Source organism: Asterias amurensis, chromosome 18 (genome assembly GCF_032118995.1).
Source record: "Asterias amurensis chromosome 18, ASM3211899v1".
Taxonomy (NCBI): domain Eukaryota; kingdom Metazoa; phylum Echinodermata; class Asteroidea; order Forcipulatida; family Asteriidae; genus Asterias; species Asterias amurensis.
In genome coordinates, this window is record NC_092665.1 from 13,095,518 (window position 1) to 13,122,214 (window position 26,697).

The window sequence follows — 26,697 nt, forward strand, 5'->3', positions numbered from 1 at the left end:
TAGTATAAAACAATGTCATAAACTGCTCCCTCTGATGTTTTCGAGAAAGAAGTAATTTTCCACGAATTTGATTTCGAGACCTCAGATTTAGAATTTGAGGTCTCGAATTCAAGCATTCTGAAAGCACCGTACATCGTGTAGACGGTGTTTTTTCTTTAATTATTATCTCGCCATTTCGACGACCGATTGAGCTCAAAATTTTACAAGTTTGTTATTTCACGGTTATTTATTCATCCATGATTATTTTATGCATATGTTGAGACACACCGAGTGAGAAGACTGTTTTTTGACAATTACCTATGTGCCCAGTGTCTTTAAATTACAGGCACAACTTTAAATCCGTTTCCACTTCCTTTCTGAAGCCCGTTGTAACAATACCTCTTGAGGTTTTGCGCTTTAATTTTTGGGTCGTTATTAATTAATAAACGCCTCCTAACAAATTGATTGACTAATGGACCACCAGATATCATTCACACAGGAAGTTAGTTGTCATGCTTCACTTACAGGAAGCGCGTCAAACCATGAACTTTTTCAGAACTGAGTGTTGGTTGTCACCGACGTCCTAAACAAACTGCATTGTTTACTTCTAATGATGGTTTTGGGAAGTATTCCAGCCATTTGTTGTCAAAGAGCTGAAAACAATTGTTTTTGGTCTGTTCAGAAAGAGAGATTGACGTCATGACAATATTATTATCGAGAAGCCATCGTAACCCCTTGATGGCAATAGGTGGAAACCAGAGCTCGGTTCCAGATGGTGTAAACCTCGTTAGTTTTGCTTGTCACCCTTTATTATGATACATGATGTAGGCCTACTACCGCCTCCTCCACTAAAAAAACACCCCAAAAACAAAACAAAAACACACAAACACAATCATAGCCTATACACACCCAATTTCGAGGAAACAAAAAATTCGATTTTTATATATTTTTTAAACATTGAATACTCTGAATGACCCCTGCGCATTCCGCAGAATTTTTGTTTTTACCAACATTGTATTTTCTGCTGTATTTGAACTAGACTTCAAGTGATTAAAAATTATGTTTTCCCTTGTCGATTGAAATTATAAACTCCAGGGTTATACCAAAAGGTGGCACTCGGGTAACATACCACTTTGTGACCTCTGCAGTGAAATTGTCAACGTTGAATGACATGTTTTCTTAGTTCACACCCCGTAAAGTCAAAAGGTGCAAATTTTATAGTTATAAATTAATAACTGGTAATTTTGAGGAGCTTAAAGGCAGTGGACACAAATTGGTAATTACTCAAAATAATTATCAGCATAAAACCTCACTTGGTAACGAGTTATGGGGAGATGTTGATAGTATAAAACATTGTGAGAAACGGCTCCCTCTGAAGTAACGTAGTTTTCGAGAAAGAAGTAATTTTCTACGAATTTGATTTCGAGACCTTAAGTTTAGAAGCCTTAAGTTTAGAATTTGAGGTCTCGAAATCAAGTATCTGAAAGCACACAAATTCGTGTGACAAGGGTGTTTTTTTTCTTCTTTCATAGTTATCTCGCAACTCCGACGACCATTCAAGCTCAAAATAATTTTCTCAGGTTTGTTAATTATGCATTATGTTGAGATACACCAAGTGAAAAGACTGATCTTTGACAATTACCAAAAGTGTCCAGTGTCTTTAATGACCATGATAAGTTTACCATGGGTGTTAACTCGACTCAGAGGTCACTAACAATAAAACGTTTGATCGCATGGTAGATACATCTGAACATTTGAAACAATCATTTTTAATAACAATACGAGGAAACATTAATAGTTGTTTTGATTGAGTTTCATTTATTTTCACGTCTATAATCGCAGGCGCCAATAGCTCGATGACGAAGACCAAAGGACCCTCCTCGCCGCCCCCGCTCCTACCCAAAAAGGGAAAGAGGAACCCAATTTCATAGAATTGCTAAAGCAATTTTTGGTTAACAATTTTCAGTTAAGTAGAAAATGAGCAGGAAACCAGTCACAGATTGGTACACGTGTCAAAGGCCCAATTTCATATTATTTTTAAGCGCAACAACTTGCTCCCTGAAGCAAAGATAACTCTTGCTGAGCAAAAATAGGTTGCCAAAATACCGTACATTTTGTACCATTGCTGTTACCACTCAATTATTGATTAGCAAAGGAATTTGCTGCTTAACAGCTTTACGAAAAAGCCATGGTAGTTTGACCATGGAGGAAGAATTTGACTGCATGGTTACCTCATTCCGGTAAGCATAGTTTTAATGTGCTTGAGCAGCTCATGAAATGGGGCCCTGATGCTCGAACGATGAATTGAACTGCCGCCTGTTAAAAATTGTTGTTTTTTGTGGAGCATCCAGTACAACAATTTGGAACCACTGTACCAAAGTAAGACTGCAACATTGCCCCAATGTACCGAGACAGTTTTTAAAAGTGTTCGTTATTATGAATGTACACACAGCAACAGATGGATGTAACCGGGAAACTTTGGTTTCATACGAAACATAGAATAAGTGTTTTGATAAACACCTGATAACATCATGCTCATAAGTTGAAGTGTTCAAGAGGCAGTGTAATATCTAGTAAAGCTCACAAACGATGTTTAAACTACGGTTCTTAAAAAATAATGGCTTTTGCATATCCACCGATAGCTGTGTTTTGGCCTTCATGTGCTGTCCGAACAACGATAGCGTTAACCACAAGGCTCCCTTCCCGTGGCCATCCGTTATATATTTTTTATGAAACTCAAAAAAATACACAATCCTTTTGCAGTAAGTACCATGTCTTAATATTTTGGCACATATCTACCTTTTTTTGAAGACGATGGAGGAAAATTTAATCTTAAACAATCTCACAAGTAGATCGCTTTCAAACGTCACTTCCCGTTTGGCAATGACATTAATTAGCATACTTTGCGTAATTCGGTAGCAAGTTGGATTTGATTGGTGCAAAGCTAAACGTCACGATTGTAGAGTTTAACCATTGGCTAATTGATTGCACTCCCCCTGTATATCGCTTCTCTCAGGTTCCGCGCTAACACATCACGACAATAACACAATACTTGCAGACACAGACATACGTTTGTAAAATAATATTCTTTTGATCGTGACATTTGGAATTGTGCATTATTGTGTGGGTGAGAGCTTGTCGAGTTGTATATCCAGCACTGCTCGTGTGTACGAAGGCTGCCGTGCGTGACCTCCATTATCATTTCCCATCACGGGGTGACCAGCATTTCTACCAACCAGGAAGTTGGATGTGAAAATACTTCTGCAGCGAAACTCCATTTTAGTACGCAAATGCACTAGACATTCAGTGTACGTTCCTAAACCAAACGCTTTCGTATCCTGTTTTCCAGAAAGTGTTTTAATCTGTCAAAGCTGCACTTACAAAATCCTACTTGTAGGCACTACTGTTTACTACCGGGCAGCTGGTGTGTGTTGTTATAAAAAAAAGAAGGAGTCTTTTCAGGCCTTCAACTCGGATTAATTGGACGATTAATTGTTGAGGTTTTTGACGAGCAAGGATTATTGAAAGTGGTTGGCTGCCTTTCATTTTATGGACACTTGTTCCCGTTCAAGTTTGCATGGACAACTGTAGACATTTGAATTACGATACGGTAAGTGGATTCTCGGTTTTTCATTTCGTTTTGAGTGTTACAATCGTGTGCTTGGTTACAACTGAGTACCTGTGGGTTCCTGGCACTTTTAACTTTGGGTGTGACCTGGAACATCTGGAATGGCAAAACGGGACCTAATGTGACTTGTTGTTGTTATTTTATTTACACAACAACAAGTAAACTCGGTGAAGTATGTCTTGGAAGGCCTTGGTCTAAGTTAGAGCACGATACTTAAAGCGACCCAAAGTTAAAACATTACACTTAGGCCTCTACAGGACGACAGGTGAAATTGGAATAACTGAAAAAACCAATATTAGAACCGATTATTTTAAAGATTTCAATTGGTGTATAAAAGTACACAGTATAATCATAAAAAGCATAACAAAGTATTATGTAGAACTTGTTTTCAAGTGAGTAAATAGTCTAATGAAACCCAGTACTGGACAAAAAGGGTATGTTTCAGGAAACGTTTTTTCCCTGCAATAAATTTTGCATAGCAAAACATTTAGACTGAACTTTTGTGCACTATTTGAATGAAATGATCACTTTGACAGCAATTTCAACATAGAGAAAGATTTCAACAACTGAACTAGGATTATCTTCACGCACGGTATCATTTTGCTCTGGGGATCCACAACGGAAATCGTTCAGTGTTTTACATTACAACAAGTTGTGTCTTAGATGTCATTGTTATTTTGGTGTTTAGAGTGCCCTTTGGCAATTTTTGCAGTCTAAAAATAACCCTGCTACAAAACCGGATCAAGAGTAGTGACCCCCCACTTGAAACCAGTGAACCGTAAAACTTTGAAGAAATGGGTCACCCCCATCACGTCTTGTGCGTGTGTGTACGTGCGGTGGGGGAAGCCCATGAGTAGCACACGATAAACAGTTATGACACTCGACTCACGTAACTTTTGACTAACAATCTATCGTGCATGGACTGGATGGCCAAGGGGTTAGAAAAACATCACAAAAGTTTGATTCTTGTTGGTGTTAATTTCTACCAATGAAACATGGAGACTATACCAGTGATCATAGTAACAGAATCAAGGTAAATATGATCGAACTTAAAGTTTCAAAGAGTTTGTGAAGGTTTGGGAAATGCAGTGTGATTTTTGGACAGAAGACACAGTCCGTTGACTCCCGTTACGGTGGTCATCGTGAGTGGAGCTTCGTGGGGCGCAACCCCGTTAAGTGCCCCCGTGTGTCATGTGTGTAGGTGGTTGTCAGTAAACGGGATGTCCGGCTCTGTTCCTGAATGACACACACAGTAGCCAAGCCCAAGGTGTTACGTTTCAACATTATCTTGTCTTCCAGTCGTACAATGCAGTGGCGGTTTAATCTTTGTTCGATTTTAACCCCTATATGGTGTTACTTTTTGTTGAGTGTTATTTGATGACTGTGTGTGGTTTGTTATCGTTTTTTTATGCCGAAAGTGATTTTACTGACCACTGAATTTCCTGGAAAGTGTTGGGTGATTGATTGATTGTTAAAAACACTTACTGTTTTGTGCATGTATTTTGTTATTATAGCTGACTCTTCTTAGGCTTTGATTTTGAAAGTTATTTGCAATGGGACAGATTTAGTTTAAACACCAGAGAGAGTTAGGCCATGTCAAAAAAGTTGTTGTTTGATAAAAAGTACTTTTCCTACTAGAAATTTGCAAATTAATGTCAACATTTAAAAAAATGAGTATAAATTGAGTAATGCAAATGTAAACATTTTAAACAAATGTAAGCACAATTTTTTTAATGGATTTATTTTGGTGCTATGCTGTATGGTACATGTGATGTGTAATGTCTACATTGATTATTATTGAAATAATACTAATTGAGTACAGTGCCCCAGTTACTGGATCTAGTTGTTTAAAACTTCTGCCGGAGATTGAGGGAACTCCCCCTCTCCAATTTAGCTAACCAATACAACAATACCCTTTAGAAACAGATGAAGTACTTTGTGAAAAACACGCATTGTATAAACGATGCGTCATTCACTATTTGAGTTGCCATCCATCATCATCATTTAGCGATCACAACCGAGATTACCCACAATCTATCAGACCTTTTTATGAAAACAATACAACCCCTTACTTTTAAAACTTTTGTTTCAAATTTAAAAATTGCCGGTTTAAAAGGACTAAAGTTTGGGAGGAGAATGGACCAGAACCTTTTTTTACAAGACAAGAATCAAAGAAAAAAAAAATGTTTTACAAGCACTTTTCTGAAAAAACCCCGGACGATATTTTTTTTTTTAAGTTGCCCTTATAGTTTAGAGGAGGAAGTAAAGTTCATACCAGATTCAAAACAAGTTGGCAACTTGTGTGTGATACTAAGTCCAGGTTGTTCTTCTGCCAACTCAGTTCCCTGCTGCAAACTTGGCTCCTTTTCACACCCTGGAGCACTTTATACAGAGGCAGTTAAAGGCAGTGGACACTATTGGTAATTGTCAAAGACTAAACTCCACAGTTGGTGTATCTCAACATATGCATAAAATAACTAACCTGTGAAAATTTGAGCTCAATCGGTCATCAAAGTTGCGAGATAATAATGAAAGAAAAAAACACCCTTGTCACGCGAAGTTGTGTGCGTTTAGATGGTTGATTTTGAGACCTCAAGTTCTAAATCTGAGGTCTCGAAATCAAATTCGTGGAAAATTACTTCTTTCTCGAAAACTATGGCACTTCAGAGGGAGCCCTTTCTCACAATGTTTTTTACCATCAACCTCTCCCCATTACTCGTCACCAAGAAAGGTTTTATGCTAATAATTATTTTGAGTAATTACCAATAGCGTCCACTGCCTTTAACTCAACAAGTGTATGTGTTTGCAGATTGTAAAGAATCTGGCCAGCTTCTTTTGTTGACATGTTCATGCCTGTTTGTTTTAAAAGCTTTTTTTTTTTAAATTTTGCAGTGTATACACTATCCTTGTTCACCATGTGTTGTACACAAACTATAGCTCTACTATAGGTACAGTTGTACAGCAGAGCACAATGACCTATTTTAAGGGAACACGTTGCCTTGGATTTGTCAAGTTGGTCTTTGAAAAGCATTGTACCGGTTTGTTATAAAATGCATATGATTAGAAAGATATTTTAAAAGAAGAATATAATGATCCACACAAGTATCACTCGAAATTGCTTGGCTTTTTTTTTACCTCGTCGACTAACACGGTCAGACATTATGTGAGTCAAATTTAAGAATCCCATAAAATAAATGGCCGACCGTGTTAAATAGCAAAGCAAAAGGAAACCGCGCAATTTCAAGGCAAGTTTGTGTGGATCATTGTATTCTACTTTTAAAACATCTTTCTATGCATTTTATAACAAACGATTACAAACACTTTTCAAAGACCGACTCAACTGATCAAAGGCAAAAACGTGTTCCTTAACTCAGAAAAACCATGGAAAAACTTTATTTCCCAAGGTTTTAGCCAGGATTTGTTGAAGGGGTGTCCAAATTTGTTAGTACCTTTTCATAAAACACTGACTAACAAACCCCCCATCTCTCAAAACTTTCCTTCCACCCACCTCTCTCCAATCAGACCTTCAATGGATAAAGAAGACACTGTGCACATATCAATTGTGGAGGATCAATCACCAAACAACAACATGGACAACGATCTCCACGACAGCACTCGTTCTTCCTTCATCTCGACCAACTCTTCGGGAACATCAGGAACGTCCGAAGCAGATGATTTCAACTACAGAGATTCAGTGATTTCAACTTCCTCCATGGACTCTGTTGACCGGAGTTCGTTGTATTCAGGAGATGTTATAACAGGTGGTACGTATTACAAGGGGGAAAATAATGTGTTTTTTTTCGGTCATCAATTCCTAACCTTCTAAGTAAGCCTGCGACCTGTCGTCTGGTTAGATAGTTATTCCATTTTCCAATTATCTGGGAAAACTTTTTCAAATCTTTTTTTTCCCGAAGACACTTGTTGGCTTTCGTGGGAAAGTTTGTTTTTTAGTAACCCTTGAATTGTCAGCTTGAATTTGGTGCTCATGACAAAAAGTCAATCTCATAAACAAGCGAAAGGACTTAGCAGCTGAATGACTGCTGTTTTTTTTTTTATGTGTAAAATTAATAATGTAAAAGTGCCATAGCAAACTGAAAAACCATTTCCCTTATTTTAAACTATAAATAAAACAAACACTTGAAATGAGATTCAATATTTAAGACCTGGAGTTTCAACTTAGAAAGGGCAATTTTTCAATTTGCAAATGACACTTCCATTGGAAATCTCTAAGTCAATGGGAAACTTTTGAAGGGCAAGGGAGACCATGGCCTTTTTGGCCTGGGCCCAAATATCATAGAGCTGCTAAGCACAAAAATTGCTAAGCATGAAATTGTTGCCTTGCTAAAAACAGTATTACCATACAAATTTCCACATGATTTTCAGGATAAGCAAACCATAACTGAACACCAGTAATAAGCGAGATGCAAGAAATGGAAATTTGGTTGGTAAGCCTTTTTTATTGAAGGAAGAAATTTCATGCTAAGCACATTTTTGTGCATAGCAGCTCTATGAAATTGGGCCCTGGTGTAATGCCAGCTCTGGACTACTTTAAAACAAAAACTGGATATTTTGTAATTCTCCCCTCACTTTGTTTCTATGATCAGGTCTTGGCCGTGTAGGGTCTACTCGCTCCATGCCGCCTGAAAGGATCCAGGGAGTGGACTCAGATCCAGAGGAGATACATGGATTATTGTCGAGGTAAGAAAAAGAACGTTGGTTTTACGAATGTTTGATTGTTTCGCTGCTAACCTGTGAAAAAATTCATTTCCAAACGTGGTAGCAATTTTGAAATATCGGCGAAAAATCTGGAGCCAATATGACAGGGCAGGAAGAATAATCTGTAACTGGGACATGCAATCATGCAGAAATGTGTCTCAGATTTGAAATATTTTTGAATCCCTCTCTTTTAAACCATGTGGAGATGAATCAGATTAATGACATTTGTAGACAAAGGTTTCTTGAGACAAGGTACACTGACAAAACAACTATTTCAACCACTATTACTTTGCTATAAACAGATCAGAACCAAGTCCATCAGTAGTGTTCAATAATTCTCTGTGAAAAAAAATTAGTAGAATATTTGCAACTGCCTTCATGACCAACAATGACATTGTACACAGATTAATTTCCCTTGGTGGCTACACTGACCAGACACAATAATTCAATTAAACAATTTCAGCTACAATCGATTCCAGAAACACCTTCCCTTGCCCGTCTCAAAATAAATTGATAATTAATTACTTCATTTCCTCAGAAAACAAAATTGCCTTCACGACCAGCAGCTCACGCTCACAAGAAAACCTTCTGTCATATTTTAGTTCTTATCAAAAAGCTAATATCCCCAGTTGGTCTGACACTCTCCAATTATAGCACATCAACTGATTACCTGGGGCAGGTGTATTTGAAGGCGTTAGTTTGCATATGAATGGCAAAGTGCCTTTTGAAGTAGCTCTTATGCCAAGGTCGAACATTTGAAAGGGAACAAAACAAAGGTCAAGTAAAGTGTGTAGAAGGTGAAGTGTATTCAATGTCAACTTGGGGTGTATGAGTGTGTCTATTATGTTGTAGTATGTGGTAGATTCTGCACACAATGTAAGTAATCGAAAGTACTGTGCAAATAGCCGAGGATAGCATTTTAGAAGCGGAAGTTAGACCAAAAATTGATTTACAACTTGGACTAGATAGAATCAAAATGTGAATTTTCCAGGCATAAACAAGTGTTTTGTTTCAACAATTCATAAGAACATTTTTTCTAAATTGTCTATATTTATTTATTTATTTATATTTGTAGGCTTTAAAACCATCAAAAACACGCAGGAACAATAACAGAAAATGTAGGATTTAAAAACTTTAGGAAAATAGTGAGAGACCTAACAAAGCAAACAGAAAAAGCAAACAGGAGCCTAGGGATTGCCCAAAAGCAAACCAAATCACTATCCAAAGGGACAATCCCTTGAGTAGTTATACTTTCATTATACTCAATAGAACTGCAGGCCATGAATTCCAAGTAGGCCACGAAGGCAATGGTCTCTGTTGCCCCTGGTCTTGGGCTCGGTGCCCTTTTAAAAGTCTCCCATTTACTATAAGATTTTCCAATGGAAGTGCCCTTTGCAAATGAAAATGGCCTTGCCCTCTCAAAGATGAAATTATCTGCACTCCTGACACTCCTCTAAATTCAAACCTCACCTACATGTACAACTAAAAATTTAAATATGATTATACAAAATTTGACTGTTCATGATGGTTGAAAGCAAGTGTAAGTACCTCTCATAATTCACTTCCATGTGACTCTAGGATTGGCTTGGCCAGATTTTTATTTTTGCCAAAGCAAATAAACACTACACTGACATTGCAGTTTATTTCCCGAAGTGGATAAAATTCTGCCTTTCCTCCCAGATTTGTTGTTATTTTAATGGACCCACCTTGAGTTTGAAGGAGAGGTACTTTTGGACAAGGCTAAAGTTTGAGTTAAAAAGAAACTATCAGCCAACCGTATTTCGACTCCCGTTAATGAGGAGTCGAAATAGGGGAGCCATCAGTTCGCGCGAGAGCAGTGATCTCGCGAGAGCACTATCTCAGCGCGTGGGGCCGATTTAACGACTTGTCCACAAGTCTACCAACCGTAGGGAGTTCTATGGGGCCCCTTAAAAAAATGCCAGACCTGATATTCTTCCTACCAAAGCCTGTTTTCCAATTTCTTTGCCCTTGGAAAAATCAGAGAAATTGTGGTTAAACAGCCTGATAGCATACACAATGCTAACAAGTAGTTCAGCCCTTGTTACATGTCCTTGATAGCAAATTCTTACTTCTTTCCCAAGGACAAAATATCACTGTCTGAATTGCCCAGAAATTCATCACAAACTACTCTCAAACCCCAAGCTTATTGTGACTGGGGTTTAAAGGCAGTGGACACTATATTATTCAAAATAATTATTAGCATAAAACCTTACTTTGTAATAAGTAATGGGGAGAGGTTGATGGTATAAAACATTGTGAGAAACGGCACCCTCTGAGGTGCCATAGTTTTTGAGAAAGAAGTAATTTTCCACGAATTTGATTACAAGACCTCAGACTGAGAACTTGGAGGTCTCGAAATCAACCATCTAATCGCACACAACTTCGTGTGACAAGGGTGTGTTTTTCTTTCATTTATTATCTCGCAAGTTGGATGACCGATTGGGCTCACATTTTCTGTAAAGGCTTAGTCTTTGACAATTACCAATAGTGTCCACTGCCTTTAATTGTGACTGGGGTGTAAGGAATGTGGACTAGGGCTGCATTCAAACTTCTTAGGCAAAGTGATGGCCTTACGATACCAATACGATACCACATTTCTATTGTTTGGATTCATGTGAGGAAAGAGGAGATCAAATATTCATGTTTTAGGGAAAACCCCACTGGTTTCAAAACAATATATTTAAAGGGTCAATGAGATTGAGAAACTTGTGGAATTTGCTTTCACTTCACCGCCACCGACACTTTTTATGGGAGTGTTTTTATTTTGTGTGAAAACGAAAAAAACTCTTTCTGATGCACTGATGTTTGTTTTCAACACTTTAAAGGCCCGGTCCCACTGCAGCGATAACGAGAACGATAACGACCACGACTCAAAGAGAACGTGTTCTATTGGTTGAATTGCTCCATGCAGAATACGCACACGCTCATTGAACCAATAGAATGCGTTATCGTTCTTGTACATGTACTCAGGATTGGTGATAAAGCAATTAAAAGAGATTGATTGCAGTTTCAATTTGAAAGTCTGTCTGATTGTAAAGTTCAAAGCAGTTCCAATCCTCTAGATAAACATTTCCGTCTGAGAACTGCCAAAGAGGAAACAGTGCTGTGTAAAACAATCCTCATAATACATTTAGCTAATGAGCATTGCAATGGAAATAGGCCTTATAAAGCGCAATTAATTCAATTAATGCAGTGGGGTTCCGTGTTAGAGTGGTAGTCAGTCAGTCTTTTTGTGTAAAAGTGCATAATAGTGGTTGTTGGCAAACTGGCACCACCTAAAAGGATCAGGGGTCGATCACAAAGAGTTAGAACCTAACTTTAGGACTAGTCCTAGGAGATATTGAAAACGTATAGCATAGAGGACCTAACTTAGGACTAGTCCTAGGAGATATTGAAAACGTTTGGCATAGTCCTAAGTTAGGACGAGTAACTCGACTAGGGATAAGACTAGTCTTAACTCTTTGTGAAATCCACCCCTGAGCAGCAGTCGGTGATTTGGCTTCCATATTTACCCAACCAAATAAAATTCCCAGACCTGGCTCCTGCAATGGTGCAGCCGTTTCCTCCTGTGTGATGAGTCAATATTTGTTTCATACCCTCTCTCTAAATAATTGATTGTTCTGTTGGTGGACACAATCTGGTCACAATAAAGCACACAGAAGCTGCTTGAAGAGTATTTGGCAATACTTTTAGTTGCACAATTTCCTCTATTCTACTAAACAACAAATCAGTCCTCAAAATAACCCACATACATGTATGTCCTCCATCACAGCCATTCCTGTGCTTTTGACGTGGTGCCCTCTGCAAGGTTCCAATATACAGACTTACATTTTACCCGTAGAAATGGCACAGACAAAACTATACAGGTCCCATGGATAAGGCATTTTTTTCCCCCATGTGTAGTTAGACATGTCCTATGCTATAGCCCCAATTTCCAATGAAAGGTGTGGCATTAGTATTACCAGGCCTTTGCCCACCAGGAGGTTTTATTGCAAACTTTTGCCCCGAACCATATGCAACATTATGTAACAGGTGTATGAAGAAAATTTAATGGCCAGGGCCCAATTATATAATAATAATCATACAAATTTATACTGCGCTTAATACTACGTTTCTAAGCGCATGGTGCTGGTGTCCTGGTGAAGCCTATAGTAAACCAGGGCAACAGCACCAAAATATAATGAACAATAAATGTATAAATAAAAGAAGCATAACAAAGGCAGAATAAACATGACAAATAAACACAATTAACAGAAAATAACAGCTGTTAAGCAGGAAATACTGCTGGGTGACTCCATTGTGATGAACCACTTGCACAGAAAATTATTTGTCTTCTGTGTTTGAATAACATATGAAGGCTATATATGTGCAAGTAGTTTATGCTCAGCTTGAATTGGTTACTTCTTTAAAAGGGGAATCCCCCATATTTTTCCTTTCTTGAGTTACTCGATGCAGTTTCAATTACATTGCAAGGACGCGCAAGTAGTTAAAGACAGTGGACACTATTGGTTATTGTCAAAGACCAGTCTTCTCACTTAGTGTATATCAACATATGCATAAAATAACACACCTGTGAAAATTTGAGCTCGATTGGTCGTCGGAGTTGCGAGATAACTATGAAACAAGAACACCCTTGTCACACGAAGTTGTGTGCTTTTAGATGCTTGATTTCGAGACCTCAAATTCTAAACTTGAGGTCTCAAAATCAAATTTGTTGTAAATTACCTCTCTCTTGAAAACTACGCCACTTTAGAGGGAGCCGTTTCTTGCAATGTTTTATACTCTCAACCTCTCCCCATTACTTGTTACCAAGTAAGGTTTTATGCTGATAATTACTTTTAGTAATTACCAATAGTGTCCACTGCCTTTAATGCACAAATTGTGCTGTAGTGTCACTGGAAACTTTTTGTTGCTTGCTCTCTCTCTCTCTCTCTATGGTCACGTTTTGGTACCTGGGGATAAACCAGGAACTTCAGTCCAAGATGTGAAACAAACACTAGCTTGCTAAAATGATATAATGATGATGCCATGTGGGCAATGGGCATCAAACATTAAAGGAAATTCTTTCCTCAACAGTTGTTTAATTTGCATGTTGGTCAAAATATGAACAAAAGAAAAGCACTAACGTTTTAGCAAACAGCTGTCAGCCTTCGCGGGAAGCCCAAGCTAAATATTGTTTTTGTAGACTTCATTCCAATCATCGTTTTTTTTTTTTTTAAAGATCATAACCTTTTTCTTTTTCACTGCTAGGCAAGATTTGTTTACAGAAATTATTTCACTCCTCCCGAGAGTGGTCTCCCTCATCAGGAACGTTGTTTCTTCGCTGAGGCTCTGTTCCTGCAGACTTGGGCCAGCTGTTGTCATATTATGCTGATTAAAATCTCTGATTTCATCAGGGCCCACTTTCACAAAGTCTCATTTCATAAATATATTGCTTACCCAAATCAGGCTACCGTCCAAAATTCCATAAAATTAACATTGTTGTGATTGCATGCAAAGTGAGTTATGGTGACGCAATATTGCGTCACCTGTACGCGCTGTTTCTCAATATGTGACGCAAGCGCATTTGTTTCACTTTCGCAAATATGAACCAGGATCTTCTAGGGTAGTTTTTTCTGTATTTAGATCTCAAGGATTTGTAAACAAAGGCATTTGGTTACAAAGTATTCACACAGCTGAACAGGCTGAAGGAAGTTTCTCAGAAGTTTGAATTTTGTTCCTGGGGTTTTTACCAATAACTAGCCAACAGGACAAACTTTTCCTTTTACTAGTCTGTAGGCTTTCCCTCGTCCTTTATTCATACTAAAATAGGGATGCTTTTATATACTGAAACACAACTACTTGGAGATAATTTTCTTTGGCCTTTCAACTTTTTTAACTAGCATTTGTCAGGTGGACCACTAAGTAGGATTTGTGGATTAGGTGGACCACTGTTAAAGGATAGAACCATGTTAAAGGAGAGAACCATGATCTTACTAAAAAATCATGGAGATATTTACTAATTAGTGATATTTTACTTTCAGCTTCTCGGGCTGGTGTGAATGATTAGAAAACCTTGTATAAGGAGACCTTGGTATGCAATTTGTAGTGTACCTTTAACAACATTGTCTGTAGATAAAGACAACGGGGTGTAACACATCAAAATAGCTGTGCCCTTTTCTCATGGAATACTCAAGGCCTTGGTGTGTTAGTTTGTGTCCTGCCTAATTGTTGACTTACTGATCCCTTTCTCTGGGCTTATGGCCTAACCTCTTTTGGAATATTTAATCTGGTTTAGGCCTAGACGTGGTTGAAGTCTGGTCTTGTGCTTGTCGAGTCAATAGCCCGTGGCAGATGAGTTTTTTTTAACATGTGCCCTCTATTGGCAATCCAGTGACTTGGGTCGGACTTTCAAAAGCAGTTAATTGGCACTTTCCTGGCAAGTGAGGGCGCACAACAAAGCGGTGAAATAAAGCTCCGATTTACAGTTTTTCAATTCGACGTGACGAAGGACTGGACGAAAGTTCGACTTGGGTCAAGTCTAGTTTAGGCCTATAAGGCAACCATATCAAAAAAAAAAAACAATGTTAAAGGCACTGGACACTATTAGTATATACTCAAAATAATTGTTTGCATAAAAACTTAGTTTCTCTGCTAATTTCTTTTTGAATAATTACCTATAGAATCCAGCGGAAGGGTGGGTTGTGAATGGAGGACATTGACCTTTGTCCCTGCTCCACTTCATAGTGATTGCCATGGCCACCATGACCAACAATATTCCATGGGCAGGAATGAGGAATTTTTTATTTCTTCAGACACATTTGTTCGTGAAATACTGTCATGACCCAAGGCGGATGTGCAGGTTGCTCTCCAAAGAGGAAGTCAAATGTTTTCTTTATCCTCATTGCAGACAGAACCAACTTCCTCGTACAGCAATTCTAAAGCAATCCCTCTGTTGGGCTATCTCTCTGTTGATTAATCAGTTTGACTGTAAAAGTCCATGGATAAATAGATACATGTATATAGATCGGCTAGATAGATAGATAAATGGTTTATTCACAACAGTTGTATCACAGCAAACAAACTGAATTGCAGCTATAGCCCATTTCACACAAGAGCTTTTATCGCAACCAGGATAAAAAATAGCAAAAGACACTTGTGTGAAAGCTATCCTAGTAAGTTATGAAATAGCAAACGATCCTGACTAAATATAACCGCTATCTACAAAACATCACAACTGACTATTATCCTTTTTCTGGCCAAACAGACATCGTAGATACCGATTTATAACCATTTTACGCTTAAAATTTGCATGTGGTAATAGACAATTCAAATTTGTATTTGGTAATAAATAATTCAAGTCAAAAATGCACCTCTCCGCCCGCTTTTTCAGCCGAGAGTCAAAAACGGCTTATCTTTTGTAACAACCCCTTGACGTCAGTGGCGATTTTCCCCAATTTGGCTTACACACAGTTCTCCAGCTTTGGCAAACTGAGGGCACTTTTTTCCACATCAAATAGCCGGCAATGACATTACGATTCTTTTGTCGCCCAGGTTTGTTTGACCTTACGTTTTTCAGAATTTTGGCTTGGAGTAATTCGGGGAAAAGCAATTTTTACCATGTTTTATCATGAGGTAAGAGACTCGTTATATTTTTTTTTCTGTTTCTCGTGGACTGCATCTATTACAAAAATGTAACGACTATATATTTCTGAGCATTCTGTAGCCGCTGTTTAAAGACTTTTACAAACTTGACAAAAACACTCTGCATCTGTGTGTGTATGGAGTTCTTCTCTAATGAGACTTTATTCTTTCCTATCGTCTTATATTTCAGAGATATCGTCAAAGAAAGACTTAGCCGTAAGACAGGTATTAGGAGACACCACACAGTGGTAAGTGCAGTTGGTAGCGTTCTCTCTGAACGTCATTGGCTAGTTAACCAAATGCTAGATAATTACACGGCGACCAGTCAAAATTTCCTTTGAGTAAACCGGCTAGCTATAGTTGAGTGTTGAAAGGCCGCACTATGTGAAATATGGACTAGTGAAAAAGCTGAGGGGGACTTTATAGTGTAAGCATGGAGCTAAGTAGGAGATGTTTATTTATCAAGACCCCTTTCTGGACAAGTTTGGTCTAGGGTGCTTTATCTGCTGTGTCAACAATGTCCAGATTATCTGTTGGGTTTTTGGGGGGAACAAAAGAAAGTTATGAACAAAGTGAAACTTGAAACCAACCGATTAGATCATCACTTGGAAGGCGAAATTACTCTCTAGCTGAGCTGTAAAGCCAAGTCAGGGCTCCAGTCTGGGGGTTAAATTCTCAAGATGGCTCAAAGATAAGAATCAAATTGAGAAGAAGGAAAAAATGTCTGCATAGTTTAGTTTCATTCAGTTAACTTTAATTGTGTATGTTTTGAACCTTGAGCGAGCGCTAAGAGAACATTCATCTCTTGTCTCCGGCAAAAAAAATAAAAATGTTTTAGCGACCTGCCTTTAAAAGAAAAGTTAGGACAAGGTTTTTTTGTTTTCAGTATGGCGGCTGGACACAACTTTGAAGACAAAGGCTGGGCTATTTTTACAAGCTAGAGAGTGGCAGTATTTCAGTCTGCTGCCTCCTTCATCCAATCTAGCAATTCTTTGTGGCCAAAACTCCAAACAGCCAAAAATCCCTTCATGGCTTCAAATTATGCAAGAAATCTCTCTAGAAAAATAATCAAAGGTGATTAATCTCTGAGCATGCAATCCTCCCTGGAAAATTATCTCTTGCCCCTGGCACTTTCACATTTTCTCGAGTGAAGATAAGAAAAATGTTGAGCAGATGGAACGTTTTTTTTTCTTTTTGTGCGCTGTCTGAGGCTTCTTGGGAATCATGTATATGAAATCTCTCTGTAAATTGTGCCTTTCTTTTGATTTCCAGACGCCAAATTCTTCACCGAAGGTGCGGGATCGAAGGAATCGGTCCAACTCATCCACTGAGGAGCCATTAGAGAACCTTCTGGAGAATGTGAGTCAATTTTTAAGGCTTTCAGTAATTTGTGTTTGTTTTATTTGAAAAGCACTGGACACTATTGGTAATCACTGAAATAAATTGTTGGTAATGAGCAATGGAGAGCTGTTGATAGTTTAAAACATTGTGAGAAACGGCTCCCTCTGAAGTAACGTAGTTTTTGAGAAAGAGGTTTTTCCTCACTCAAATAATAAAAGACTTAAGGCCTGAAGCCTTTTATTTGGCATCTGAAATCACACAAATTGGCGCAACAAGAGTGTGTTTTTCCTTGATATTCTCTTGCAACTTCGTTGACCAATTGAGCCCAAAATGTTCACAGATTTGTTGGGATACCCGAAGTGAGAAAGTGAGGTAACTAGTCTGCGACACAATTAAGGTTCTCAGTAAGTTGTATTTGTGTTTCATTTTAACCAACCAAAAAGACCAACATAGAGCATAAGCACCAAGGACAGGATGAACAGGCGACAATAAAGAAATGTCGAGTTTTAGATAGAGGAGGAAAACCCCTCAAAAAAGGAAAACCTGGTATAGGGATTAAAAACCGTGTTATCAAGTAGGGACTGAAAAGCTAATCCACATGCAAGGCCCCATGTCTAAGGCAGGATTTGAACTGGGTCCACAGCAGACACAAGGCAAGGAAAAACACTAAGCCTACGAACCTGATTTCCTAAGAAGACAAAAAACAAATTTGGTTTAAAATAATTATAATAGACATTGTGTAAAAATATCACCAACTGCAACACATGTGTACTTTTTGTTGACCTAGTGATGCATGCTGTTAGTTTCTATACAGCCTCATGGTTTATTTATGTAGCTTGCCAGTCCTTTTCTTTTCCACCAACACTCTCGTTTTTTGTTTGTGAACATGAACGAAGCATGCATTCTTCTAGGTCACCAAGATTCGTGAAGTTAGAATCATATTTTCAAAACCAGGATATCTTATGATTAATGACAGCATTCAAGCTATTGTCTACGAATTTGCAAGTTTTATCTGATAACTTAAGGGGGTATCGATTGCTTTATGACCAAAAGGAAAGTTTTGTTTTCTTTGACAGAGTAAGGTATCAGAATGGTAATAGTTGTCTAAACTGACAAAGGAATTGTAAATAGATGCTTCCTGTCTGGGAACTTTGAACCCTGGCTGTTTACATACTTTAGACTATTTTCACTAAGTTCATACTTGGCTACATCTGTGTATGACTTGGGTACATGAAGAACGCAATGGTTTCTGAACTAGTTCACTAGTTATAAGATAGTGTCACTGTGTTATAACTATATTGTAAAGTTCATACTTGGATACAAGTATGACTTGGTTACACATAGAGCACACTGGTTTCTGAACTGAACATGTTCATTATCTTCCAACAAATCTTTCTAAATAGGTTCAAAACTAAGTATGAAATAGTCAGTTTTAACTTGAAAGAGGATTTGAAAGAGGAAGTTTTCTATTAAACAATTCAACAACTTATGACAGGAAAACACAATAAAGGGTACTCTTTGCAAGTGTCACATAAACAAACAATCATTTTTTTTCTTTAGAGGTAGGGTGTACTTTTAATAATTGTCATTATTTTGGGGAGAAATTACCAAAGGTATACCTTCCCTTTAAAGGGTCTATGTAACTTTTGTAGGACAAAAAACACAATGTCCATAGATTTACACTAAACTTACACAGTTTGAAGATAGTGATAGTAGAAAGCTTCCCTGAAAATATTACATGCTGAGGTGCTGTAGTTTTTGGGAAATGAGTAAAGCAATGTCATGAAAATAATTTTTGTCTCATGCGACAAAAATTGTTTGAATCGTTTACAAACGTATTTTCATGACATTTTTGTTTACTCATTTCTCAAAAACTACAGCACCTCAGTAAGTAATATTTGAAGGGAAGCTTTCTACTATCATTATCTTCAAACCCTGTAAGTTTAATGTAAATCTATGGACATTTTGAAAAAGTACCCAAATCCTTTAAGGTACTTGGAACCACCCAAAAGTGTATCAATATGTGTATGGTCACACAGGCATATACCGCAAATAATTGTAGTTTAATATTATATATAGTAGTATAGCCATTTGCTATGGGTTGGGTCCTGAGTCTCAGCTGAATAAAGGTGTAGAGGACGAATTTCTTACAAGGTTAGCAGCTGACTCAAGACTGCCTCGTGGCTGGCCCGCTCGCACAGTCCAGCTACTCTGACAAGCTTGGGTGACTTTATTGTTTGTCAACACGTAATGTCTACAACACAATACTTGACATCACTACAATACATGTATATACATTTTTTTTACATCTTTACAAAAACTTCTTCTCAATAATGTCCATACAAAATAAATGGAAAAGTTGCGAAATTTTTTGGCTTTGCCTAAAAAAAAAAATAAAAAAAAAATGCTTCATTTCCTCTAAGTAGGCTTCCAAGGCTGTGTTTTGACAAGGGTTTTAAAATGGGATGTTCCTGTTTTGGGTTATGCAGATTTTTTGGGGAAACAACATAATTACCAAAGAACCAAACCACAAGAAAATCGGTACAAACTATTTTAATTACAAACTTTCATCTATGACTTGTGTCGTGAAAGTGAAAGTGATGCGATCTCATAAAAAAGCTCCATTTGTGGGCGAGGCAGCTGAATTCTTTTTTTAAGGGTAGTAGTGAATTTCCCTGGAATGTTAAGTACCTCTGGTATAGATGCAAACAAATAGTTACTGCTCATGGTTAGAAACCTCAGGCCATTTAAAGGCAGTGGACACTATTGGTAATTGTCAAAGACCAGTCTTCTCACTTGGTGTTTCTCAACATATCTTGTTATCTTGTAATGCCACATTATTAAGCTTCGTGCTGTCAGTTGGTTTTTTAATAGAAATGAATGAATGAATGAAATGAAAACATACACATAAAATAACAAACCTCTGAAAATTTGAGTTCATTCGGTCGTCGAAGTTGCGAGATAATAATGAAAGAGATAGTAATGAAAGAAAAACACCCTTGTCACACAAAGTTGTGTGCTTTCAGATGCTTGATTTCGAGACCTAAAATTCTTAATCTGAGGTCTCAAAATCAAATTCGTAGAAAATTACTTCTTTCTCGAAAACTACGTCACTTCAGAGGGAGCTGTTTTTCACAATGTTTTATACAAACAACCTCTCCCCATTACCCGTAATCAAGAAAGGTTTCATGATAATAATTATTTTGAGTTAATTACCAATAGTGTCCACTGCCTTAATCACCTTAAGGCGATTCAACCATCACTGCCCTCACTTGTAGTTAGTACCCATCTCAATGTACTCCTGGGTGAAGAGAAGCAATTAAATTGTGTCTTGATCAAGTACACAAGTGTAATGACTGAGATTCGAACCTTCACCCGTCAACAGAAGAGCTTGGTGCACTGGACTGCTATATGTTATGACACGCCATGAAAATATTTCTGAAAATCTCTCCATTTTTGGTGTCGTACGCTTCACTCGGCAGTCAGTATTACAAAAGCCAGAGGGTCCAATTTTAGAATGTTCTTGACCAGAGCATGCTTAGCACATTACCTTTCCATGAAAATGTTTCTGAAAATCTCTCCTTTTTTGTGTCACGCTTCACTTGGCAGTCAGTACTAAAAAGCCAGAGGGTCCAATTTCAGAATGTTCTCAATCAGATTCAGAACATGCTTAGCACAATACTTTTCTACTGTATGTGTAGCTTAGCTAAAAAAAACAGGGCACCAAGCACAAGAATGTGAATTACATGCCATGTTAGCCGGTAACACTTTTCCACTGCGATTTTGTACCTTTAGAAGGCTTCATTAAGTCAGAGAGGCCTTTGTTAATAATTTGTCTGAAACGTTTTCGTTCAGCCTCTTTGCCGATGGTGGTATGTCAAAGTTGTATTATATGTGTAATGTGTCACTGAAGGCTGTACAATAGAAGTTCTGTATCTTGTGTGGCAGAAATGCATTGTGTTTTTATTCTCATTTAAATAACAGGGGGCCGATTGTTAAAGGAAAGGTATATAACTACAAGTATTACATCTATGAACACTTTTGAAATATGCTACTTTTTATTAGAAAGGAATGTTTTTTTATTTATATATATACAATGTTTAAATAGTAGTTTTTTTGAAATGAGATATGCCTAACTTCACAAGGCCAGATGCCAGGTTAAGTCTACATGGAAAGGCACTGGACACCTTTGGTAATTATCAGAGACCAGTATTCTCACTTGGTGTATTCCAACATATATGCATAAAATAACAAATGTGTGAAAATTTGGGCTCAATTGGTCATCGAAGTTGTAAGAGAATAATGCAAGAGAAAAAACCCTTGTTGCACAAATGTGTGTGCTTTCAGACGCCTAATGAAAGGCTTCAGTCTTTTACATTGAGTGAGAAATTACCTCACCTCAGATGTTACTTCAGAGGGAGATGTTCCTCACAATGTTTTAAACTTTCAACACGGGCCAATTTCATAGCGCTGCTAAGCACAAAAATTTGCTTAGCATGAAATTTTGGCCTCGATAAAAACAGAATTACCAACCAAATTTCCACGTGGGTTTGAGGATAAACAAGCAATATGCAAAAAATGGAAATATGGTTAGTAATCCTGTTTTTATCAAGGAAGAAATTTCATGCTAAGCAAATTTGTGTGCTTAGCAGCGCTATGGAATTGGGCCCTGCTCTCCATTGCCTGATAGTAAGTTTTCTATGCTCAAAAATTATTTAGGGTATTTACCAAAAGTGTTGAGTGCCTTTAAAAGATGAACCAGAGTGCTTTGTGAAATCGAGACTTTCCATATTAACCCAATTCAAAACGGTCGTTCCCCAACAAAGGCACAAATCTTTCTGGGAAAAAAAGAAAGATTTTAGAACAGAATGGTGGGACTTTGCTCTTGGAGGTTCTAGGCCTATAGGTACCAGAGCTTTGTGTCCTGGTGTAAAGAAGAAAATCGCGGCTGATATCACCCCCAAGAGTTAAAGGGAGAGTTCAGCATCAAGAATGATTTCAAGTTTTCAAACTATGCAGTCAGTTCTAAGAAAAAAACCTTGTTGATGTTGAATTAATTCAATCTCCCTATTAACAGATTGTTTTAGGCTGTCATCTGAGAGGTTGGATTTAAACAAACAAGGTTAATATACAAATATGTGTTTCTTGGCAACTGTTAAACATTTCTAAAACAAAGCAAAATATATAAGACTATAATTATGTTGTTTTCTTGTACACCTGAGGACACATTAGGATAACAATTGTCGTCATTTTAAGGCTTTTTCAGATCTTGTGTTATGTTAGCCCTTTAATGGTCACATGATGAGGAAGGGCTTTCTGCTATCATCAACAATAGGAAAGCCTTGACTACTTTGTGCACTGTTGTTGAAATAGAGTTTGTAAAAATTACGGCTGTAGGCATTGAGTTGGAAACTTGAATGTAAATAATTATATCTATGAGAAGGGCTGTATGACTGAGTATTGATCATGCATATCAATGCGTTATGAAAAGACACACTGCATAGTGGCCCCTCTATACAGCTGCGCTGTGAGACGGGTTTGGTCCGCAGTACGAGTGTTGTAGGTATTTTCGCTGCGCACATTAAGCAGTGGCTTGGCTTGTTTGGAGTTGAGCGAGTCGGTGATATTGAGGAATTTAAGCGTTCTGTATCCAGCCTGGTGTGATTTCCTGATGTAGTTGACAGTAAGTTAGATGTGTGTTTGTTCACTGAGTACCAGTTGTGTTTAGGCTCGGGATGCAGGGATTTGATGAGTTTCATGTGCTATTAATCTATTGGTTGGTTAACTCGTACTGAAGGTGGAACGTGTACATGTACTGTACGCTACATTGATTTTTTTGTTCCATCGGATGGCTGATCTCTTTGTTAGATTGACCTGTGGTTTCAACCAAAAATTTTTTCTCGGAATCAGACAAAATGTTGAGCTTTTAGTGGTGGGACAGCAGAGGGAAAGCTGTTTTTGTTACTTCCTCGTGTCAGTGTGAAGTACATGTTTTAGAAAGGGTATGGATCAATTAAAAAAGTTGTGAAATTTGTCTGGACTTATTGGTAAATAGCCTAAGGGTCTTGTCAAATGAGACAATTAACTTACATAGCAACCAGTATCTCCAAGAAGAGAATCCATTCACATACTTATGTTCACATATTTTCTTGTTGGGGATGGAATGACCATGTACATGTAGCTCTATGGTATGACACTGTTAGAAAAATTACTCAGGATGTGCAACCAAAGTGCTCCTGTATTGCACTGCAGTTGGTTGCCGCCAACCGCCAAGTTGCCTGTAAAAGTGTCCTTGCGCCAACCGCCAAGTTGCCTGTAAAAGTGCCCTTTAAGTAATTGGGTAAAACTTTATTGGCCTGTTCTTTTTACGAATAATACTCATCCTTTTTGCAAGCTTTTGTTACTTGAAGAAATCAATGTGTTAGCGCTCCTTTTCAAGTGTCTACAAAGTCATTGATTTTTCCACTATGAGAATTGCCATCCAAAACTGCTCATCAGTGTCATTTTGTTTGTCCTCAACTGAAAAGACAAGCATTGCTTTGACGACTTTAAAGAGTAGACCCTAAGGAAGACTACCTAATTCTACATCACACTGATATCAAATATACAATTGACTTGTTATGGAAGAAAAGAAAAACGTTTTAGCAGAATTAGGATAATAAAGATGATCGCTAATTATAATTCCGCTTATTTACATTGTGAGCATTCAAGTTATGCGCTGATCACAGCGTAAAGCTACATTAAATCGTTCTTTAGCTCTGGGAAAAAGTGCCCTACCAAAGTCTGAGATCAAAGTATGAAGCTTGAGAATGTAACGCAGGCCTGATGGTCATTGCCTTATTGTGCATTAAGATATTTGAGATTTACAAATTGCATGGATAGTCCTAAGTTAGGACGAGTTACTGGTCCTAACTCGAGATAAGACTAGTCCTAACTCTTTGTGAAATCCACCCCAGGGTTTAATTTCATAAAAAGCTGTTCAGCAGCAGTGCATTTATTGGCTATATGCAAGAAATGATTGGGGTACCATTAGCAGCAATGGTAACTGTACGGTATTCTGGCTGGTAACCTGTTTTTGTGCTAAGCAAGTTTTTGGTGCTTACAGGCTTAATGAAATTGGGCCCAGAACAGCAGCAATCAACCAGCGCAAAACTGCTTGTGCACAAAAAGGAGCTAAGCGCAACAAATTTATGCTTACCAGACTAAGGTTACTTGCCAAACTACCATGTTACATGTGTACCATTTTTGACTGGTGTTCTACTCATTTCTGCTCAGCTTTGCAAAGAGTTGTTAAGCAATATTTTCTGCTTAAAGGCAGCTCTATGAAATTGGGCCCAGGGGCCGATTAAAAAACAAGTTAGTTACGTGTATGTAACACAACCTATGTGTTGTGATAAATAGTTTACTATGAAATCGTACCTCGGTAGCCTACAGTAGTTTTAAAACAAAAATCTAACAAGCAAGAAACTGAAAGTATCATGCACTTCATGGTTTACATGTATTACAAATGCAAAGCCGGATCAGGATATGGAGTCCGGATAAGACAATAGTGTACATTACACTTCGTCTGTGTACATACACAGTTGATACACTGCACTTGTACATCGATGCCCTAAATGATCATTTCCCATGGGGGATATACACTAGAGATTATTATACACCCATGCATTATTCCCCAGTAACAATGAACTTGTTTCCCCGCAGGGATAATGAACAATTAGTTGAGAATTCCTGTGGAACTATAATAACCTGGTTTGTAAACTTCCTGTTCATTTTTTGGGAGTAATAATTGTCGTCCTAAACACGTTTCCATTTAAACATGTGCTTTTGGATCACCTGGAAGGTACCTACAGTACACTACAAAGTCACATGTAAGTTTTGGAACAAAACTTCTTTCTTTTTTGTTTATTTGTTTGCATGTTTCACAAATTGGCATGTACTGACAGTCACCTACAGGACTATAGTGACTGTAACAGAACAAGGATGTCCTTGGTTCAGTTTTGTGCACAAAACCAATGTAGACATCGCTAAAATAACATCGAACTCCAAACAATGGGTACGAAAGTGATTTTCTTTATTTACCAGGTTGACGAACGTACTGTTGTGTCTGTATAATTTTGTAAACCATTCACAATCAGCATATTTTCAAAGACACCTTTATGAACAATCGAAAGAAAGAGTTAGGTGAGGTTTGTGGTAGCACAATGTGTTATCTCTTTGGAGTAGTTTCAAATCCTACTTTGCAGAGGTTTTTTTATTTGATGAACTCGAACAAAGGATTATTTGTGATTGAATTTTGAAAGAGTTTCAGAGTGTTATTTTTCCAGGGGTCAAAAACACAGGACTGCAGGCCCGAGATTTTAGCCCGGCCGGTTTAGTAAACTTATGACTAAATAACTCTGGCTGTTCTTGTGTAATATACCTCATCGTGTCATACCTTTTTTGTTAATACTAAACAGAAATGGTGGCCAAATGTTGACTTAAAGGAACACGTTGCCTTGGATCGGTCGAGTTGGTCTTTGAAAAGTGTTTGTAACCGTTTTTTTTATAAAATGCATATGTGTAGAAAGATGTTGTAAAAGTAGAATACAATGATCCACACAAACATGCCTCGAAATTGCACGGTTTTCCTGTTACCTCGTCGACTAACACGGTCGGCCATTTATGGGTGTCAAATTTTTGACTCCCATAAATGGCCGACCGTGTTAGTTCGCACAGTAAAAAGAAAACCACGCAATTTCGAGGCAAACTTGTGTGGATCATTGTATTCTACTTTTAAAACATCTTTCCAACCATATGCATTTTATAAGAAACCAGTTACAAACGCTTTTTATAGACCAACTCGTCCGATCCAAGGCAACGTGTTCCTTTAAATACTGGTAAATTTCTGGTACCGGTAAACGTCTGTCGAGTATCAAAATAAACATGTAAGATAAATGAGATCAGTCTTCTCTCAGTGCTTGCTCTGATAAAAACAGTTTAAATGTTTAACTTTATTGGTAATTGTCAAAGACTAGCCTTCACAGTTGGTGTATCTCAACATATGCATAAAATAACTAACCTGTGAAAATTTGAGCTCAATCGGTCATCAAAGTTGCGAGATAATAATGAAAGAAAAAAAAAACACCCTTGGCACACAAAGTTGTGTGCGTTTAGATGGTTGATTTTGAGACCTCAAGTTCTAAATCTGAGGTCTCGAAATCAAATTCGTGGAAAATTACTTCTTTCTCGAAAACTATGGCACTTCAGAGAAAGCCGTTTTTCACAATGTTTTGTACCATCAACCTCTCCCTGTTACTTGTCACCAAGAAAGGTTTTATGCTAATAATTATTTTGAGTAATTACCAATAGTGTCCACTGCCTTTAAATATAATTCTGGCCCTGTAAAC

At 37.8% G+C, this 26,697-nt stretch overlaps 1 protein-coding gene across 3 annotated transcripts in view; it reads left to right on the forward strand.

The window, feature by feature from the left end:
- The first annotated feature begins 3,133 nt into the window (after positions 1 to 3,133).
- LOC139950485 (pleckstrin homology domain-containing family G member 5-like) overlaps positions 3,134 to 26,697 on the forward strand; it is a 49,089-nt gene continuing 25,525 nt past the window's right edge. The window contains exons 1-5 of one of the 3 annotated variants that reach the window (XM_071949183.1): positions 3,134 to 3,589; positions 7,130 to 7,371; positions 8,212 to 8,305; positions 16,158 to 16,215; positions 17,240 to 17,326. In XM_071949183.1, the coding sequence (XP_071805284.1) occupies positions 7,137 to 7,371; positions 8,212 to 8,305; positions 16,158 to 16,215; positions 17,240 to 17,326 (474 nt within the window). In that variant the 5' untranslated portion in view covers positions 3,134 to 3,589; positions 7,130 to 7,136. Of the gene's footprint in view, positions 3,590 to 4,464; positions 4,641 to 7,129; positions 7,372 to 8,211; positions 8,306 to 16,157; positions 16,216 to 17,239; positions 17,327 to 26,697 lie in introns of those variants that run through there. The other 2 variants (XM_071949182.1, XM_071949185.1) reach the window with 2 other exon arrangements.